The sequence below is a fragment of the Podarcis gaigeae genome (genome assembly GCF_964106915.1).
Source record: "Podarcis gaigeae genome assembly, chromosome: 5".
Classification (NCBI taxonomy): Eukaryota; Metazoa; Chordata; class Lepidosauria; order Squamata; family Lacertidae; genus Podarcis; species Podarcis gaigeae.
The window spans coordinates 59,607,910-59,629,833 of record NC_139681.1 but is presented as its reverse complement, the minus strand read 5'-3'; the positions used below and the strand labels follow the sequence as shown (position 1 = coordinate 59,629,833).

The following is a 21,924-nucleotide window of genomic DNA, read 5'->3' as shown; positions in this document are numbered from 1 at the left end:
TGTGCTGACATGTAACACTAAGGCAAGGTGTGCGACTTGTTTATCCATAATATGCACTAGCATTCCTGTTTTGCTCTTCCCAGCTGGGGAAAGCAAACCACAACCCTTGACTTTAACATTATGTCCAAACCAGTGTGCATTATTTGTTCCTCTCCAAACTAACCATGCTGCGAAGCCAAGGTTTATTATTCTTGTCTGGCCGACTGTGGTTTGTTTGGGAGCAATGTACTAGGAGGAGCACTTGCTAGGATGACATCATGCCAAGCCAGAACTTGTGGATTGTTGCTCCCAGCTGGATGAAGGGAGGAGCAAAGCAGGAGTGCTTGAACTGTATGCATCAGCATACAACTTGTGCATATTATGGTTCAAAAAAACCAACACACACCTTGGCTTAGCATTACATGTGAACGTGCTCAGTGGTTCAAACTTTTCACAACAGACTTCCTCCCCTTGAAACACATGCAGAGGAGCCACACAGTTTCAGCATGACAGCAGGTGCTAATCTTGTAGCCTTTAGGAGGGTCTAGGACCCACCCACCCCCTTCTCAGCAGGAAAGGTCTGCTTTGCCTATCTCAAAAGCCCAAGGACGTTTTTATGCATCATGCAGAAAAGGGAATGCTCCAATAAAAGTAAATGGGAGTGTTGGAAACAACTGATTGCCATTGGGCAGCTATCTACCAGACCTAGTGGAACAGCCAAGAGAATCACTAGATGTGGGGTTAGTTTGCTCTGGTGTTCTCCCTATCCTTGCAAAGATGCTGGAGACACTTAAGCAATGCAATAGTAAAAACACTGGTAAAGTTCTGTCCCATCTTGCCTGCCTGGTGACCAGTCTCTCATGTTTGGAAAGAAAACTCCCAGGTGTGTCTTAGAACCAGCACATCCTTGCCTGTCATTTTCCGGCCTTATGTTAAACTTTCTAACCCAAGTCTAAATCCATCCAGTACTTTTCAGAAAAGATCCTCTGCTGACATCATCCTTCAGCTTACAATGTTGCCTATGCAATAAATCTAGTCCCATTTACCCTCTATTTTCATTCATGCATTGATTTGTTATACCTATATATTGCACTCTTTCATGGGGAAACTCAACGTGGCTAATGGAGGGTGGTAATGGCGTGGTCAGTGTATGGTTTCTGAAACATTGGTCCAGATATCTCTTTACAGGATCTGGTGATGGTAAGAGCATAAAAGGAACTCCACTGGATCAAATCAACTATCCATCTACCTGAGCACCCTTTTCCCCACAGTGACCAACCACATGCCTTTGGGACACCCACAAGTGCATGAACACAATAACCCTTCCCTGTTACTGCACCCCAGAAACTGGTGCTGAGGGACACACGGCCTCTCAAATCTGGTGAAGAATTGTGCATTTCCTGTTCTTTCACATGTCAGAAAGAACAGGGTGGTGAGGTTAGTTGTAGCAGTGTATTCATACTTGGTCAATCAGTGTGAGCAGAAGGGCCTGACTGGATGGGCAAGCTCACAGTTGGGAACCTTAATAATATTTTTCTCTTTATTTTGCACCAGATGTGGTGCTAGGCACTGTGCGGAACATAGAAATGTGTTTCTGCCCAGAGGGCTTGCTGTCTTCATTAGATGGACAAGTTAGTAGGAAGTAGAGATCAGGGACTAATTGCACAATTACTTGTGCAAATGGAAGTGGAGGTTCAGGTGCAGGCAAAGACTTTGCTGAAGAGATGGATTATGGAAGGGCTTTTAGAAGAGAGGGAAATTGTGGGGAGGATCCTCTGGGCACAGGGAGCATCCTATGGCAGAAGGCACAGAGAAGAGAGTGGTAGAAGAAACAAAGGTCAGTAAGAGCAACTCATCTTATGCAGAACAGAGAGCAACCTTTGGGGAACCCCAAATGTGGGCATCAGAGGCGCGGTCCTTAGCCAGGGTGAGGGAGAGCACATAACTGCAGCCCCTCTCTGACTGTTGCCTTCTCATTTTCATTCCAGTTACTACCTTGATGGCCGAGTGGCCAAGGTGACGGACTTCCTGAAAACGCGCCTGTTAGACACACTCTCTGACCAGATCAGGAAAATCCAGAAAGTGCGTGAGTGAGAGGGATGTCTGGGGCAAGAGGGCAGCATGTCTCCAAGGGTGGGGAGCTTTCTCCTGGGCTCACTCTGCCCGGTGCTAGACACACCTAGCAGGGGTTTCAGTTGGGACCAACCTTGCTACTTATGGGCCCCGCAGGATCCCAGCTTTCAGGTCAGGCTAAGCAAAGCTGGGAGAGTAGGTATGAAGATATCCAAGATATGCCCCATAGACAGGCTCTGTCCCTATGGGAGCATTGGGGATGGCTACTTTGGAGTCAGTCAAGCTGTAGTAGTATCAGAACTTCTGGTAGATTATGGCAGTAAATGTACTATAGCCTCAACAAGATAGGAATTGAGGGTGAGGCAATAGACCTTTGGAAATTAAAATGAAAAGTAAGATGGAAATATGGCTCTTCTCTATGGAATGCACCTTGCTTAGCTATGAGGCTTCCTGGCAGGAATGTTTGATCCAGTGTTGACTAGAATGGTTGACTCATCAAAACAAACTTGATTTATCAGAAAGGACTTTTTAAATCTTAATTTGGGGTCGGATTTTCATCTGGGCTATCAGGCTGATCCTAATAGGGGACCAATCATTCTGTTAGAGAACCCAACACAAATATTAGGTGAAGTGCCACTAATTGAAGTTATGAGCCCCTTTCTATGCTCTTGCCTTGTTTTATTGCTACAAGATGCTGCCTTCAGGTAATGAAGCCAGGTCTGGCAAGTGGCCAGATCTCCTAGGCACTCTGACAGGTCTCCTGTGCAGAGGCAGAAGGAGCTGCAAGCTGGCATCCTCAGTCCTTGTTGTCACTGATGCGCTTTTGTTTGCTGGCGCCGTCTTGTCCTGGGCATGTCTGTGCTGCCAAGGTTTGTCTTGTGTTACGATGGCATTTCCCAGGCCGGTATCTCTGATGCCATGCTCATATCTCCATTTCACCACTTCAGATGCTCAGCAAAGTACCACCGCCCAATTTGGTCTTAGAATCAAGGCCTTGTGAGAAAGTTTTGGCTGCTCCAAAACTAGCAGGTTTGTTGCCACCCTATGCCCAGGACTATTATTACTCTCATTATGCAATCTGGCGTGGTTGTGACGTGAGATTGCTTCATAGTTGCTAGCACCATAGTTCCTATTCTCAGTTTCTCAGGAACAGTTTAGAGTCTGAAATCCTGTCCTGGCTTATGGAGGAGTTAGACCCTGTGCACCCATGTAGATTGACCATCTGAGCACTAACCAGATCTCCCCCTTCATTTGGCTGCTATTCCTTTATTTAGTTCTTTGGCAAATTTACACATTATACTTGTACATATAGTAAGGAGCTATGTCTGATCCCAGCTCCATGGTGCATTGTATTTATATCATAAAAACAGTGGAAAATGTGTTAGCTGTGCACATATTTTTATGTATATACACATGACAAATACAGTGTGTGAAAGTGGCCCTTTTGTGCAGTGCTGGTTGAAGGGCAGCTTTCAGTGAAAATATATGCAAAGGAGTCACCATATGAGGATCAGAGACGATCAACTTTTTAAAAATGAGAATGAGGGCAACCTTTGCTGCATAACTGCTATGTGGGGATGGGTGGTTGTCCAGTCAGGAAGATGGTAGGGTTGCCCCATGGTTAGATGGCATGCCAGCCTAATGTGATGTAACTTGGAAGGGAAGTTTATCTATGTATATGGGATATATCCTACACAAGTTAGTGTGTGCGTGTAATTTCTGTTTCTGTGAGGAGATGGGACTTTGAAGAAATAACAACCCCGTCTTGCAACAGTGGGGTGCTTTCTTCGCCAGCATGCTATGTGGTACTTCAGATGGGACACATAAGCCTAGGGAAGGGAACCAGTGCTAGATCAGAGGCTCCTTGGGCACTTAAGAAATGGTCGAAGTGAAAGCCTGCAAAGACCTGTATGTTAAGGGGTTGGAGTAAGATCAGTGCAGGTACTGGAAGTGGGGGAGAGGTGAGGAAGGTTGATGCCAGGCAATGGGTGGTGTTGGTAAGATATTTTTTTTAGCTCATGGTGTTTCCCATCTATTACTCACCTGTACTCTGTGACCTCAATAAGCCATGCAAAGCCAAGCAATCCTATTTGTGCTAACCTGTGCACATCCATAGCATTTTATGAGTACTAGCTGCCTCCTGAAGATTACTGACCATCCTTGCCTTTTTATTTTGGCAATAGGTTGTCAATGCACATGTGCCTGGAAAAAGGATTTGGCTCGAGGGCATCGGAGCCACCTCTGAAGGAGGCATCACCAACCTCTCAGATTCCTATGCTGCCAGCTTCCTGTGAGTCAACCTGAGTGTGTTTTTGTTGTTGTTGGTGGTGGTGTGTGTGTGAGATGTGGAGGCAAGGAATTAATCAATTAATCAATAGGTATGTCAGCTGGTTGTCCCCTGGCTGCTTGTCCTTGAGTACAAGGATCCCTCACCAGTTTCCCCAGTCCTGCACCCCAAATCCAGTTTGGAACCCTAGCAAGGAGGATGAGGAGAGGTTAACTCTTTGCATCTTGCTGCACTCCCAGTCTGGATTGGGGAGGGAAGCATACATTGAAAAAGGCAAAAACAAAAAAAGGTTCCGACATGGGTTTTTGTTTTGTTTTGTTTGCAATGAAAATTGAAGGCCCAGGAAGCACAATCCAGATTGAGACAACAGCAGAAGGACAAAGGATTAAAGCCCCACAAATTTAGGTCCTGATAAGGGTAATGTCCCCCATGGAAGCAGTGTGTGTGTACGCGTGTGCACATGGACAGATCTCCACAGTTAAGGTCACATGCAGTGTCTCCCCCCCCCCCAGTGAACCGATTCTCTGCCTCATTTCCAGAATAAAAGTTTCAGAACACTTTGCACATTGATCTAGACCTACTTAACTGGGAGTACATCCCATTTAATTTAATGAGTAGTCCCATTTTACTTCTGAGTAGACATGTATAGAATTGCACTGAAAAGCAATAGCCCTATGCATACTGTCACGGGAATGAAATGCATTGAATACAGTTGGACTTTCTTCTGAGTAAACATATATAGGATTTCACTGTGAATGCATTATTGTAAATTCTTCGTAAGCAATTTCCCACCAAAAGCATCTGTTTACCAGAAAGAGACAGGAAAAACTTTATGACTGTAAGACCACTTGGACAATGGAACAAACTGCCCCAAAGTTATGGAATTTCCTTCCATGGAGAAACCTTTTAAGGATAAACTGGATGGCTAGTTTTCAAGTTCTAAGGAAATCCTGCCAGTGAAAGAGGCTGTTTTCAATGAGGTCCCATTCCATCCCATTCACTTATCCAAAGTGTGTATCTTGCCTGTTCTTCAGGATGGTTTTTTACAGCCTGGCTTTGCCATTGAGAAGGGTGATTCAAGGCTATGTGTGTTTTCTCCCTTCTGTACAAGTATAGAAAATTGATCTAGTGAAGCACAAAACTCAATTTCATGAGAATTTTAGCTTTCTTTACCACCCAAGTAAGAAGGCTTTGGACCCTTATGTGGTAGGTTTGGAACATTTTCTGGAGACATCTCTGACGTCAGAGAATTGAGTAATTTAATATTTTCTGTGGTCAGAGAGAAGGAAGGACATCAGTGCCTTGCAGAGCTCCTTGTCCCTCCCAGTTACTTACAGAAATGGAGTACGTTTTTTTAAAAAAATAAACACCAATTTGTTTTATCTGTATACTTTATATCAGCCTTCCCAACCAGGTGCCTTCCAGATGTTTTTGACTACAAATCCCATCATCCCCAGCCCATTCTGGCTGGGGCTGGTGGGAGTCACAGTACAAAACATCTGGAGAACAGCAGGTTGGAGAAGCCTGTTTTATATAGAGTCCAGCTTTTTGAGCCACAGAGTTTGGGATATCTCAGCGTGATGTTTGTTTGTTTGTTTGTTTGTTTGTTTAGCACAGAGTACACATAGCTCTGGCTTCCTTTCCCAGCAGCTTGGTCAGAGTGCTGATTGGCTGAAAGTTCCCATGCCCTTCTTCTCTTCCCTACTAGCACCCGCCCCGTTTGTCTTTGCTCATTAGAATGTCAGATGTACAGTGAAGAGGGTGTAGCTGTACATCAGCAGACAGGATTTACTTGAAAATTGCTGCCTGCTCTGTGCTATTTTACACGTGCAACCCAATTCTGTGCATGCCTCCTCCCAAGTCAGTCAGTCATCCTTACTCCCAAATTCACTGGGGTTTACTAAGCGTATAAGTAAGATTGCAGCCTCACAGCTAAAATGAGTAAATAAAAATGACTTCTAAAATTGCATCTTTTCTTTCTATTTTATTTCTGTGCAATCGCTTTGCTTCTCTCTAACCTCAGGGACCATCACTGATAGTCATGGAATTGTTTTTTTGGCTATCACTGAATATCTCAGCTGGGATCTATATAACTGTGTACAGTAATTCCAGCACAGCCTTTAATGGAAACGGGGAAAATGTGTAGCATTACACGTGTTCCCAAAAGTGGTTTTCACCAGATAACTTCACAACATTTTATCACATTAGCATCTATCTCTTGAAAAACGCTTGAATATCTGTTGCCAAAAGAGCAGAGGACTTTTATCAGAGTGCAAGCTGGAGAAGAAAGTAGTGCTGTGTGCTGGATAGGGTGTGGTAGGGAAACTTGAAGAATTTGTTTTTTGCAAATTCCAGTTCAAACTGGTCTGATCTGGATTAATGTAATTATTCACAAACTTTCACACTTTTCTGAATGTTGCAACTCAATTTTCAGCTGTTTCAACAAGGGATTGATTGCGTGTGTATTTTAATGTGAATCTGTGTGTTTTCATGCTGACTTAAAATCACATATAAACTGATGCAGAAATGAACAAAATTTTAAGATTGGCAAAATGAGAAACTGAAAGAAACTAAATTGTCATATTTGTTCATTCCTGGTTAATCGTGGCAAAATGCATTTAAAATTAATATTTTGAGAAAGAGTATATTAGAAAAAGTATTTTAAGAGAAAAAGCTTTTAAAATAAATATTTTAAAATTGGTTTTTATCTAACTAGCCCATCATTGCATACATGGAATGACTTTTGTAAGTACAGTGGAGTTTCCCCTACACTCCAGTCTGCTCCCCCAACCCTCTGGGGCTGATTTGGGGGTGACATGGGGGAAGGAGAGAGGGAGGTATTCCATTGCACTTGCAGAAGTCATTCTGCACATTCACTATACTGTATAGCTGGATTCAATCCATATCTTTAAAATGTGAATTTTTGTGCAGGTTTAAAAAAATATTTATTGATCAATGCAGGAAAAAAATGAATCCATGCAAAAGTGACACAGGTGAACACATGCAAAAGCAACATGGACTTCAATTGATTTGTCCATCGCTAGAGTATTGGACTTGAAAAAGAGACATTACACTTCAGAATTTCATCCACACTAGAACCCTTTTGAATTAAGGCATTGTTTTTCCACAGTTAGCAAGTTCCATATAGCGCTTATTATAGCACTATATTATCTGAAGATGCTGGTCCCTATGGCCAAGATTCTTCTATAATGTTTACTATGAAGTAGTAAGTCTCTTTCGGGGAAGGTTGCCTGTAACTTTATGAAGAAGCTTCCTCATTGTGTCTTCTGCCTCTAATTGCTTCCTATTCATGAAGGCAGCAGCAGTGTCGAAGATCTTCTTAATTAGTCTCTGTTATTGTGTGTGGGGTGCTTTCTTTTCATTTTTGAATTTTCAATTGTAAAATAATGCTATTTCAGAAATTTAAAAAACAAGAAGAAATCCATAGTTAAAACTCACCAGGGTACAAATAATTGACTAATTAAGGGATAATGAAAAGACAGATTGTTGGTTGCACTGAACAAAAAGAAAGCTTATAATTAAAGACACAGTAGCCGTAGTGCTTTGCTACTCCACATTGAATATTGCAATTGCATTTTACCTCTTAAAAACCAAACAAATCAGCTCTGCAAAAAGGCAACACAGACAACACAATCATTCCAACTGGTTGACTATGAGCTCATTTGAATTCTCCATAAAAATGACTGAATAAAGGATAGTAATTACACACTATAAACAGTCCAATCTCTGCTCAGCAGTGAACCTCAATGGGTGACTTCAGGTCGGTCACTATTACTCAGTTTAAACTACCTCACAGGGATGCTGTGAGGAAAAATGGAGATGAAGACATTTGTAGTGTGCTTCCTTGATAGAAGGAACTAAATCTGTTGTTAACACTTCAATTGCTCTTAAGTATGGGAGCCAAGAATCTGTGGGGCTGAGGCAGAATGTAGAAGAATGTTTTGGGGATCCATCGCCTGCTACTCTCTGAAATACCAATTAAGTCCTCTGTTTTTTTGCCAGGTGGCTGAACTCTCTTGGGATGTTGTCCAGTCAAGGCATTGATGTAGTAATGCGACACTCATTTTTTGACCATGGGCACAACCATCTTGTGGACCAGAACTTCAACCCTTTGCCGGTAGGTGTGCAACACCATGTCCCTTTCTGCATCTTTTGAATTTGCCCCATCACCAGTCTGTTCTTATTGGGTCTCTGCCACACCAGACTGCTTGGTTTCCTTATCTATTTGCTATAGGTATGCAGTGTGACCATGGCCTCTTGTTTTGCCCTATTCTCCACACCTCTTTTTACACACCCACCCACCCACCCACCCACACCATCCTTTTTGCAGTTGCTGTTCCAGAACAGCAGTTATTTTCTTAACCAATAAAGATATATGACATGTTGACCCCCCCCCACTATGTCTTGTATTCACATATTTATTTATTACTACATTATTATATGCCATTTTCCCTCCAGAGAGCTCAAGGTAGCATAGGTAATTCTCCCTCTCTACATTTTATCCTCACAAAACCCCTGTGAGGTAAATTAGGCTGAGAAACAGACCCAAGTGAGTTTCATGGCTGGGTGAGGTTTTGAACTCTGGTCTCCCAGGTCTGAGGCCATATTCACACCACACATTTAAAGCACTATGATACAGTCAAGGCTTCCCTGCCAAGAATTCTAGGAGCTGTGGTTTGTTAAGGGTGCTGAGAGTTGGTACGAGGTCCCTATTCCCCTCACAGCAGTACAATTCTTACGGTGGTGTTACAGGGAACTCTGGGAATTGTAGGTCTGTGAGGGAAACAGGAGCCTCCCAGCAACTCTCAGCTCCCAGAATTCTTTTGGGGGAAGACATACCTGTTTAAAGTGGTATCACAGTGCTTTGACTATATGGTGTGAATGTGGCCTTAGTCCAACTTTCTAACCACTAAACTACACTGCTTCTTCACTGTACTCCGATCTCTACTATACTAGTTCTGTCCCCATTTACATTTCTGTGTCCCCATTTCAGGCCAGGGCTGGCTATCCCTTTCCCTGTTGTCAGATGTGCAACACAGCACCCACCCCTTTCTCTTATCTCTCTCCGCCTGTCCACTCGCAGTGTCTCTGCCATATCAGTCTCAGTTTTTCCTCCCTGCCTTTCCTGTTCCCAGTCAGTAAATCAGGGGATTTGTGCTTGACTTCTGTGCCCTTGACCTGTTCCTCAGACTCTTGGCTGCATCACAAAAAAAGAAAGAAAGAAAGAAAAAGCTACGAGCAGCTGAAAATCCACTGCTCCTTGTGGCCTGTTTGAACTCGGCTTGAAAATACATTTTTCCAGATTGGTTTCTTTCAGTGCTAATAGGAGACATTAGTTAATGTCAAGCACAACATGTTGAAAGCAGATGGGGCAGGATTACCTCTGGAGCTGGAACTTGGTCCACTGTGAAAGTCTCTGTGGGACCCTTGTGGGGTACACAAGAGCAAGAGAGTCAGGGGTTTCTTGGGGGGGGGTGCACAAGCAGGAGAAGGGAGGGGCAGGAGAGGAGTCTTAAAAACATGCTGTAGTAACAACCAAAGTCAGGGCAGCCGGCTCCTTAGGGAAAGACTAAAGAGTCAGGAAAACGGAGCTGAACGCCGTTTAGATTTATAGGAACGAAGGTGAAAGGAGTTCACAACTTCACACAGCAGGGCAGTTCCCTCCAGTTTAATGCAAACCCGCTCATTTGTAGCTCTTCAAAAATGCTGAGGCCGTTGCTGTTCCAAGCGCTCAGGACTCTAATAAGGAAACCGTATGTAAAAGGTTTTTAAAAGTAGCAGGTTTTCTTTTCATCTTTTTTCAGTCTAATAAATTCTACACCTTGCAAGTGGAACTCTTGGCAGCTCCAAGAAGCTCTGGATCTCCTCGGCCAGGAATTTACAAGCCTGGTCCAGGGTACCAATCTGAGAGACACTGCCAGCAGGCCCCTGGAATGCAGCGATGGGGATCTGGGAAGCAGAAGGGCTGCCGCAAATGCGGAGTCCTGCCTGTAATGAGCTGTAGATTTTGCATTCTTCTGCAGCTGAGTCTTTGGGAGACTCTGGACTTCTTACAGTTGTCTCTCAGATAATCAGCTGTTGGTTCTGGCTCCTTCAGCCTCACATCTTCGGGCATCAGGAAAATGGATTAGAGAAGTCAAAACCCCCTCCCCATAAAAAAGAAAAGAAAAGAATTGTCGAGTTGGAGGTGACTGTGAGGGTCATCTAATACAAGACCCTGCAATGCAGGAATCTTTTGCCCAATGTGGGGCTCAAATCCACAGGCCTGTGATTAAGAGTCCCATGCTCTACCAACTGAGCTATCCCAGGTTCTTTGGGTGGATCCACAGTACAAAAGGACATCTTGTTTTTTCCAGTGATCAAGGTATGTTGGGAAAAGCAGGTTATCCTTAACCCCCAATTTGTATTCTTCCCTAGAAAGACTGAGAGGGGGAGCATTTCTTGGAGGCTTTTTTATTCATGATGCCTTGGTCCAAAAGGGCAAAAAAAAAAAAAGTGTGGGGGGGGGGGGGAGATCGGATCTGATTTGCTATTTTAATGTTTAATGAATTTGTCTTGTTCCTCCCCTAGAGGACTAAGTCAACAGGTGACTAATATATGAAATAAATAAATCTGTCTAATAACGAGGTGGAGGGGAAGAGGAAAGGATATATAGCTTACAGCTAATGATCAGCCTTCCAGGAGACACATGCAGAAGAACAAGTGTTACATGGTCCCAAACCAAAATTACATATGCCATCAACTGAGCATGCAAATATAATATTTATTTGTGCTTTTATTTTGTATCTTTATCTTGTGAGCCATCCTGAGATCTTTGGGTGAAGGACAGTATATACACTTAATAAATAAACTAACAATATAAGTCATTTTCTCTTAAGTCACTGCTATACCAGGTGACTGAGAGTATGGGGGCTCCAGAAGGGTCCAAGTCTTGGGGGGGTATATGTGTGTGAGAGAGATGTAGGAGAGTTTCCTGTAGGATTTGCAAGTGCTTCAAGGTAGTCCTAATGTGGAACAGGACTCCCTCTTCTGTGCTATTTATCTTCAGGGCACTGCACTTTGAATGGCTGTCCTTCCATTTTTTTTTTAAAAGCATCTCTCATTGCACTTTTAGCCAATATCTTTCCTTTTTGCCCTCAGCAGGTGAGTTGCTAGAGGGTTTTTGTTTTTTAAAAAAACCAGCAACAATAACAGCAAGGCCAGACTGAACCTGGGGTGAGGTGTGGCGGCCGCTCTTTTCCCGTGGGAGCTATCACTGAGATGAAAGCAGCCGTTTGGGCCTGTGTAGGGCTGCTGGGATGTGAAACCAAATCCTCCCTCTCGCTCGGTGACAAAGACTTTTCCACATGCTGCCTTTCCTTTGTGCAGACCCTTAGCTGCTGAGAGAAGCCGCGGCATCAATCACTGCCTTAGCCTGGCTGCCCATCAGCTGGCAACGAACTCAGGCTGGGCGCCCATTGCAAGAGCTCCGTTCCTTGGCTTTCCATGCCACGGCCCATCCAGTTCAGTCAGATTGAAAGCTCCAGCTACAGAGATGCTCCGCCGAAGCAGATGCTCTGATAGCTGAGCTCAGAGATCCAGGGATAATTCAACCTGCCAACATGAGTGTCTTTCAACTCTGCTGCTGCTGCTCTGAAGATCAAAGATAAAAGACAGTGTCTTCAAATACCACCCATATTCTACGAGCAGAAAATATATAGTGCAGTGGGCCAAAGTTTTCTGGTCCTGCTAGATAGAAAAGTCACAAATCTGCACTTGCTACTTATGAGGAATAAACAGCTTGAACTGGTGGCCTTTGGATTGCCAGGAGGCTGGCCACTTGGCTACCCTAGAAATAGAAGGGGCCATGGTAGTACATCTTGCAGTAGGCACTGACTCAGTTACACCTGCATCTTGGGTCACAAAGTCTTTAATTCTACACACACACATCCAGCTCTGTGGATGTAGAGAATGAAGTGGAAAGTGCCTTGCACAAAACAGCCATGGAGCCTTGATTGCCAATGGCACTGAACTCAGTTCCCATCCACCCCCATGCTCTGGACTCTGTCAGGAAGAGGTGATGACAAGGTACAGCTCAGCTATTCCTCCAGCTGCTGCAAGAGCCTGGGAGACTCTCCGCTCCTACCCATCAGCCATCAGGGCAGGATCCAATTCCGGTCATGCCACAGTAATGCTTAGACTCCATCCAAGGCAGTTCTGGGCTGATCAGCACAGCTTCAGGTTCTGTGGCACATCACATGGCCACTCATCCCACTGAACAGATTTCAGCATCTACCCAGACCCAGGAGAACTTGAAGGGTCAAAGTTGCTCTCTTATCTTCCTTCTCCTGTCATGTCATGGTTTGAGGGAAGGACTGTGGCTCAGTTGCAGGCAAAAGGTACTAGGTTCCACCTGTGCAACCTCAGGTAAGGCTGGGAGAAACCCTTGCCTGAAATCCTGGAGAGCCACCGCTGGTCACTGTAGACAGTACTGAGCTAGATAGACCAATGGTTTGACTTAGGATAAGGCAAGTTCCAATGTTCTCATAAGGAACGGGTTCATCAATTAGCTGAGCAGCAGTACTAGACTGGATACTAATGTTCTATGCCAGAGGTTTTCAACCTCTTGGCCATTTTCAGCTCCCTTCTATCTGCAGCACTCCTGTGGGGCTCAGGAGCCCAGTTATGTCACCCCTTGCCTGCCAAGCTGGTAGCATCTCACCTTTTTTCAGACACCCTCCCTTGTAGAGTGTTCCCTCCTCCTCTCCTCTCCCTTCTCCCTGGGAGTCCTCCAGGCAACCACTGCAGCCACCCCTGATCTCTGAGCTGCTTCAGTTCCTGGAAACTAGCAGCTCCTGGCCAAACCCCGAGGCACCATTCACCTGGGGAGCTTATAGCCAGGGCTGCTGCAACTAACAGCTGTGCAAACCTTTGGGAGGCACAGATGTGAGAGGGCATCAGAGGACTGAGGGAAGGAAAGATGGGCAAAGCCCAGTGTTGCCCGTGGCACCCCTAAAGTTGTCCTTGATCAGAAATTCTGTCTTCTCACACCCCTTGGGTGATATTGTTCACCACAAATACTTTTGGCCTTTTCTTTTAACACTCTCACAGCTCAGAATTGTGCTGCAGCTTCTGAAAATGAGTTCTGGGCAACTATTCTTTGTAAAGAACAGAGTAACACACCCAGTAGGCACTTTGGCTGGGAGAAAACACCACACTGTTTGCCTCACACTTGCGTGCTAAGTGTGTGTTGTTCTCATACTTGTGGCTGATGGCACCCCTGTTGCTACGCCTCATCTCATCTGCAGGCGTGAACATGCGTCTCTGGAAGGAACAGGACGTGAAGTGTGGAGAGCAGAACCACAAGTGACATTTAATGTTCTCCTCTGTTTGCCAATAATAGCTCTCAGAGGGCCGCGAGTGAAGGGACTATTATGCTGCTGCTACATGCCAGATTACAGCAACATTTATTCACCATGTGGTTAGTGCACAATTTCACAGCCCGGCTGGCCTGGTTGTAAAGCTATACTGGGCCCCTGGGAATGTATCCTGTAATGGCTCTGCCAGGAGACAGGCAGGTCTGCATGGCAGGTCATCTTATTCACACCATTCCCAACACCTTCTGCCTCGGGACATGTACCTGTGCAAGGAATCCCCAGGGTCCTCTGGCAAAACTCCCTGCAGTGGTATAAACGAGACTAACGGTCACTCATTCTACAGCAGTGTAATCTAATATAGGGCAGAGCTTGTAGGTTTTTGGTAGTTATAGTGAAAGGGAGAATTTGAGCAGAAGATGCAACATGGGAGAACAATATTAAAAGTAGATCTCTGACCTGTATTGAATGTGGTGTAATGACTCACCTGCTTTTATGTTTTTCTTTTTCTGTGGGGCAGGATTACTGGCTGTCCCTGCTCTACAAGCGACTTGTCGGGCCCAGGGTGCTCTCTGTGCACGTGGCCGGGCTGCAGAGGAAACCTCGCCTTGGCAGGGTGATCCGTGATAAACTGCGCATCTACGCTCATTGCACCAGCTACCACAAGTGAGTTGCCACATGCCGCAAGCATGGCTTCTTGGAACAGAGGTAGGGGTTGGGGCACTGGTGACTGGAAGACCCAAGAGGGTTAACTCAGCATGGGCCACACCCTCGGACGAAAATGTCGCTTGGCATGGAGGAGGAGGAGGAGGAGGATTTGCTACTGTCATCCCTTTTGCCTGAGGTTGCAGGACAGGTTACAACAATAAAAACACAACATTAAAAATAATTCAAAACAACATCTCGGAAACAAAAGTGGGTCCCAAAACGTATACATCTCTAGTGTCAAAACCCAGAGGTGTTTTAACACTAGAGAGTGCGTTCGCAGCCAAAAGCTATTTAATGATAGCGATACCTTCCTGCTCCATTCTTCTGAGCAGCTATGGCCCTGTCCCAGCCAAAGAGCAAGTCTCTTACTGACACTTGGTGTCCCAGGGACAATTAATACAGCAATTAATACAGGAGTCTTGTCTATAACTCACTTTTTGTCTACCCCCCCCAAAGGTTTAAGTTCTCCTCCTGCTGCAAGGAGGTTATAACAATTGTTTGGGGACCAGGATTTAAGGACCTGCTTCTCTTCCCCCTGCTGCCCCCGCAATCCCTGTGTGCATATCTGCATCCTTACTTGCTCTGGTTGTGGCCGGGGTGGGTGGGGATTGGCTCTGGTGATGATAGGGAAGAGCAGCTATCTCTGGGACTAGGGTGAGTGCCTTTGCAGCCCAACTTTTATCAGGATGAGATCAAGAGAGTGCATTTTCCTCTAAAGGCCCCAGGGGTCTGGTTTCAGTTCCTCCCCCCCCCCTCACTTGGGGCACCCAGCCTAGCTAGGGTTTCTGTGATAAGCCTTTTCAAAGCATCCTCCTCCGAGCGCAGGGCCTGGGAGTCCCCTGTGTGCACACAGGTCCCCATTGTTGCTTCCTCATTTCGGGCAGATGCTTTCAACAAGCTTCCCCCTCCAGGAGGGAATCTCGGCCAGTGACTGACAGGTAACTGGCAACTGGGATAGGGACAGGTGGGAAAGGAAAGGCAGCAGGAGCGGGCACAGGTGGGCAGGTCATCCCATGCCCTGGGCATTTGGAAGAGAGACTGCTATTCACTCTCTCTGTCTTCTGTTTGGGGCATTTCTGGCTAAGCTCGCTGCAGAAGCATGCGTACTGTAAAGAGCTTTAGACTCTAGAAATATGGTCTGAGAAAATAATATTTATAAAGCTCTGAGTGCCTCAGGTTATCTTTACAACGTTCCTGCAACAGAATTGTATTATTGTCCCCATATTACAGATGGGGTCCAAGGCTGAGAAGATAAGTGTTTTGCCTAAGGCCACATAGTAAATTCATGCAGTTGAGGGGAGGTTTCAGCTGGGGATTCCCATCTCATGCTCTTAACCTTTCCACCATTTTTCAAACATTCCAAAAGGTGGGAGCTTCCTTTAGCAATGTAGCTTCCTTCTGCCCTGTAAATTGACCTGCTTTGACAGTCTTAATGCTGTTGGTGCTTCTCAGGGCCAGCTGCAAATTGTGGCTGATTCAGAGGGATTCGCTTAAAACTTCAAGTGCCTTTTCTCATGCATGTTGGCTGCAAAACACACATTAATGACTCTAGAGCCCACTTGACCATCCCATTGGTTAGAAATGCAAGAGCAGCCCACCCTTACACACCCACCCTTTCACAGGTTGAAGTGGCTGCCCCCATGGCTATATCAAAGAGCAGTGGACTTGAAAGGCTGTCTAGTCCAGCTCCCTTCTGCAAAGCAGACCCCTCCTTCCATCCTCCAATCAGCCTATGCACTCTGGACCAGAAAATGCCACGTACATAGCACTGTCCGCGATCCTTTATCTTACCAGATTGGAACCACACTGAAGAATCCATCCCTAGGTAACATCACCTTGCGGTTACTTCAAATCATGGGATGCAACAGTTCCATTTTGTGCCCTGTCTTCACCCAGGCTAGATCGCTTGGCCAAGACATTTTAATAGCTCCACCTTACTGGAGAAATAGGGCTCTGTGTGTGCTGAGGAGTTCAGAGGAGCTGTGCATTGCACCCTCATCATCACACTGGCCAGCTGTTGCACGATATATTGGGGCCATTCTCTTACCAAACTTTTCTTTGCAAAGGAGAGAGAAAAGGAAAGTGACGTGACGTGACAGGGCAACTTCCTGAATTGGAAGGGCAGGAAACATTTCATACTGTCATGAATTTCAGCTAGACAAAAAGGTCAGCAGCTTCTACATAATATGGCCCCATCCTCCAGTTCCTTGGACTGGAGCGGTTTTATCTTGGGATCTGTGGAGCAATAAGGGAAGTCCTCAATCTTGATACTAACAGGAGGTATCTAGGGAAGTGTGCACTTACCCTTAGCCACCTTGTCTGTGTCTCACACAGCCACAACTACGTCCGCGGCTCTATCACGCTTTACATCATCAACCTGCACCGGTCCCGGAAGAAAATCAAGCTGGTGGGAACCCTTCGGGACAAGCTTGTCCATCAGTATGTGCTGCAGCCCTATGGGCAGGAAGGGCTACACTCTAGGTGAGCACTATCATCCTGGTAGGCATTGAAAAGTGGTATTAGAATCCAGCCTCTCCTGATTGACAAGAAAGACCACTGCTGCTAGAGTTCAGTGCCTTGGCGGGAGGGGGGGGGGGGAGAAGGGAAGCTACTGATGCAGGTGTCAGGCTTGTGATGCTCCCCATCAATTTCCCATTCAGTACACGAGATGCTGAGCCTGCCTAAATTCGATGTAAATTGTAAATCCCATCTTTCAGCTGACCAACAGTTGATCCCACAATAAATCTGTTAGCCTGTAAGGTAACGAAGGGTTCCCCCTTTCATGTTCTTTTCCTGCAACAGGCTAATTTAGCTTCTCTAATGTCGTTCAACTTTATATTACCATTGTAGTGCCAAGCAGTTCCTTTCCACCAACAATCCTCCCATGACTGACCAGACCTTATGCCCTGTAACAGGACTAATTTGTAAATTGCTACACACACTCCATTTGTTTACTGTATTTGCCTTATAATCAATCAGGTCAGTGAAGCAACAGGCACCTAAAATGAAACGACATATGCCTGTGCGGCTGTGCTTGTGCACATATCTTTAAGCGTCTGCCTGTATTAAGTGGGTGAGGTGTGGGCAGGGTACACAAAGCAGCAAAGAGAGCACAATTGTAATTGTCACCCCCAGGAAGATTCTTAGCTCTGATGGTCTAGAACTTCATTTAACTTGCCCACTAGCATATTTGCTACTGTTATAGCTGCATAGTTTGTGCACTGATGTCCAGTGGGAAAGTGTTGCCTGCTAGTATGGAATGAGTCTTACCACTCCCATGTGCCCCAGCCAGCCCTGGACCTTCACATGACATTGTCCTCAGAGTCCAGGCCCCTTCAACTCCTAGAGGTGCGAAGCTGGTGTGGCCATCCTCTTGAATATCAGTTCTCCTGCATCTTTCCTCCTAGCCACAAAAGACACCTGTGGCCATCTCAAAGCTGGGCCACCATTTCTTTGTGTCTAGGACCAGCCTTTCCCTTGTGCTTCCCTGAGGTGGTTTTCTCATGCATTTGCTCTGTGTGTGCAGGTCAGTGCAGCTTAATGGGCAGCCGCTCACCATGGTGGACGACGGGACTCTGCCCACGCTGAAGCCTCGCCCCCTCCGCCCTGGCCGGACCCTGGTCATCCCACCGCTCACGATGAGCTTCTATGTGGTGAAGAACGTTAATGCCCTGGCCTGCCGATACCGGTAGCTCCACCCACCCCACTGCCAAGGACAGACCTGCTAGGCCTCGGGGTGGGGGCATCTGCTGCCAAGGGCTTCCTTCTCGGGTAGACTAGGCAGGTAGCACAGGGAAAGGAGACTGAAGAGTCGCTATGGGTGCCCACAAGCACTGGGCATCCTTGGATGGCGTGTGGTTATGATGTCAACAACTCCATATGCAGTGGCTCCTCCATGATGAATTGGGAGAGAAAGAGGGGGGTTTCAGAGTCAGATCCCTCTCTTATGGAAAAAGCATTAAGCCAGAGTCAAGAGGAATTGCCCAGCAAGCTGTCCCACTGAAGGATGGAGCACTGAGTTGCTGCTTCAGAAACTTGGAAGAGCACAGAAACTTGAACCTTCTGCAAAATGACAGATCCGGGGAAGCTGCCCAGAGCATCCTGCCCTTGACAGCCTGGGAAACGTCTTAAACCCTGTGCAGAGATGATGATCATATAGTGGAGACATTGTGCCACCTTGTGGGCAGGCAGAAAGGCTCTGATTGAGATAGGAGCCCCGGCTTTATTTGCTGAACATACGCAGGGGCAGGATGCAGAACTGATCAACAGGAAAAGCCTCGGAATCATCCTGGGCCCCTTCAGCTTTATTCCTTTGGGAGCTGCTCCCTCTGCTGGCAACTGGCAGTAGAACAAGCTATGCAGCTGTTGGGCATGGGATGGAGCACACTGGCTATGCAAACAGAGGCAGTTGCACATGGCACTATGAGGCATGTGTGCATGCAGGAGCCAGAAGAGCCTCTTACAAAAATAAGCAGCCAATTGAGCTGCAGGGGAAAGATGTGCAGCATATGTCCATCCGGATAAGACGAGCCACTGGGGTGTCTGCAGCTGTTTTGAGTCCTGTGGCATTGTGGGGTGGGGGAAGAAGAGGTTTGGTCTTGGCTACTGTCAAATTATGCTGCCTTCTGGGAGCATTTGCTGTAAATGTTAATTATTAAATTATATTTTCTGAAGAACTCTCAAAGATCCTTGGAACAGAGCTGGGGACAAGGGTCTCTGTTGGACCTTCTGGGGGATTTTCAGATATTTGAATACTGGGGTGCAAGGTAGGGGGAAATCACCATTCATAAGGACAGACACTTAAAAGTTGGTATAATATCCATATCTGAGCATGCTTGAGCCTGGATTAGGGTCCTTCTACTCTCTGCAGTAGGTATTTGCATGCAGCCAGGTGTCACACTTAGGACCAGATGGCAACCAGATTCTCTTATCAGCACACCTGCCTCTGTTTTCTTGGGACCAGCACCATCCACACCCCTGGATCCAACCTAGGGATCAAACCTGTTACACTCACAGAACCTTTGCCACCCTGGTGCCCTTCAGTTGTTCTGGACTACAACTCCCATCAGCCCCATTCAGCCAGCCATGCTGACTGGTAGGAGTTGCAGGGAATGAACACACTGTATGATAATATGCATACAGTGATGGATTCAGGCACCATTTTGGGAGTGCTGTACACACAGCAGCATCCTCATGCTGCCCCAGAGTCACACGATTTGTCCATCTAAAGTGAGTTCTGATGGAATGGTTATAATCCATTTGGTGCCCAGAACGCACTTCTCAAGTGCTTGCTGCACATATGTGGATACAGAGAGTGCTTTATCTGATCATGTCCTATTGAGGCAGACCTACTGACATTGCAGGGCTGTGCCGCTCCCCCTCACCGTGTTTAACTTGCCTGTGGATGAATTAGGCAAAATAGGAAGTTGTACAATAACTTAGCTGCCTTGGTATATCAATATATATCTTCTGTATAACAACACAGTTTGCAGACCCTCCCCTTCATATGACTATGATTTTTTTTTTCTTAAAAAAACTTCTGTAGAAGCACTACTTGAGGAAAGGGAAACAGAGAACATTGTTGCACACTAGTTTGAAAATGCGCCTACTTGTGTGTACAGACAGCATGGGTAGTAGTTGCCACTTCAGATGGCATTAGCAACTGTGTTTAGCAACTCAGAGTATTTAAAGGTGTAGGCGCTGCCTCCTAGATCATAGAATTTTAGAGTTGGAGAGAACCACAAGGTCATATCTTGGCAAACCAAGAAGGCGGCATTTTGAGATTTGGACAGAATGTCCACATTTGCTCACAGGTGTCAGTCCTCACATTATATTATGTTCCATTTTATGCTGTGAGTCACTAAGAATGAGCTTCAGCTTGTCCTCTCATGAGCAAGCATGCCAATCTCTGCCTGTACAAGAAGAATTAGGGAAATGCTCATGCCTAGAGTCACTCCATGTCCAGTTAAACAATCCCGCAACACCTTTTCATTGAGCAGAAGGTACCCAACTGATTTAAATCAAGTGGGATGGGGTAGAAATGGAACTGTTGCGCTGCAAAATGAAACAGCCCCCTGTTCTAGCTTGTACAGTCGTACTTTGGTTTTCGAACAGCTTAGTTCTTGAATGTTTCGGGTCCCCAACGCCACAAACCTGGAAGTGACTGTTCCAGTGTGCAAACTATTTTTGGAAGCCAAACGTTCCTGCAGCCAATCAGAAGTTGCACTTGGGTTTCCAAACGTTTTGGAAGTTGAACAGACTTCCAGAACAGATTCCGTTTGACTACCAAGGTATAATTGTACAGTACTTGATTCCTAGAATGCAGGCATAGTAATCTGAGCAAGCTGTAGGATTTTTCCTGTGATTCACATCATGGTGTCCAGTAAGCAGCCTTTGGGCAGATTACCTTGGTATTCACCCATCTCAGCCCTTTATTTAGAAAGGCTCGTGCAGCTCTCTGCTGTGACTTGCTCCAACCCTCAAAATGAGCTCTTCCTCAGGTCTTTACTTGCTTGGCTTCTACTGCAGAATTTGAGAAATGGCAGCAATGTCTGCCCTTGATCCAGAGCCCTTTGAAACCATAAACAGGGTTACTGCCTCCCTGGAGCTCTGTGCCCACTTGATAGCCATACAACACTTTGTGTTCAATTATTGTAAAAACAGCAACTGAGAAATTTATTACTAGTCGGAACAGCCCTTTTGGAAAATCCATTATCAGCCCCCTTCTGCAATTCTGCTGTTGCTTGTGCAAGACCCATATCTTAGCACAGTGTGTGGACCCTTATGGGAATCACTTGGTTTATCTCAATATAGAACTGAATAAGCAAGAGAGCAATGCCAGGAAAAAATAGCCTTTATGTCTTTGTTTAGAGAAGTATTGGATGTCATAGCAATGCCCTTGCATAGTCCACAGATGGAACCCAAGGGAAATCTCTAATTTGTTTCCCCAAAGACACAGAGTGCCCATCTCAGGCCACCTTCGATCGCTCCCCTTGCAAAATACATTCTTTCCACTTGTGCTCAACTTTTGTCAAATGAAAATATTCCAATCGATTGATTCAAATTATTTTTAAAACAATAGGAGGTCATCACAATCTAGGATAAAACAAAGGGAAATAAATACAACAAATGTCATAAGCCATCACAGTGTAAAACAATAACCTGAGAGAGGGGATACAACCAATATAATACAACAATGTGATAAATTTTTTTAAAAAATAATAATTAGTACAAAGCAACTCAATTAAAACTTGGTGGTAAGAGTGCCATTTTAAGTGCTGGCTTAACTCCACCCCAGCCGATTAGTTGCCTAGATTTAAGTTTCTATCACATTAGTTTCAAATTTTGATTTGTAGTTAACTATTGGCCGTAATGAAACATATAAAAATAAAATAGAACTAATGATGACAACCAAGCTGTTTCAAATATAGCTGGTAAAAGATAGCTTGTGTCTTGGCTAATGCTTCTAAAAGAGATGGCTACTCTTCTCAGTATTGTAATAGT

At 45.4% G+C, this 21,924-nt stretch overlaps 1 protein-coding gene across 2 annotated transcripts in view; it reads left to right on the top strand.

The window, feature by feature from the left end:
• The window catches only part of HPSE2 (heparanase 2 (inactive)), a 115,825-nt gene extending 96,731 nt beyond the window's left edge, over nucleotides 1–19,094 (top strand). For both annotated transcript variants that reach the window (XM_083740057.1, XM_083740058.1), the window contains 6 exons: nucleotides 1,968–2,061; nucleotides 4,236–4,342; nucleotides 8,363–8,477; nucleotides 14,234–14,379; nucleotides 16,756–16,902; nucleotides 17,948–19,094. In XM_083740057.1, coding sequence (XP_083596183.1) covers nucleotides 1,968–2,061; nucleotides 4,236–4,342; nucleotides 8,363–8,477; nucleotides 14,234–14,379; nucleotides 16,756–16,902; nucleotides 17,948–18,113 — 775 coding nt within the window. In that variant the 3' untranslated portion in view covers nucleotides 18,114–19,094. The remainder of the gene's footprint in view (nucleotides 1–1,967; nucleotides 2,062–4,235; nucleotides 4,343–8,362; nucleotides 8,478–14,233; nucleotides 14,380–16,755; nucleotides 16,903–17,947) is intronic.
• The last annotated feature ends 2,830 nt before the right edge of the window (nucleotides 19,095–21,924 follow it).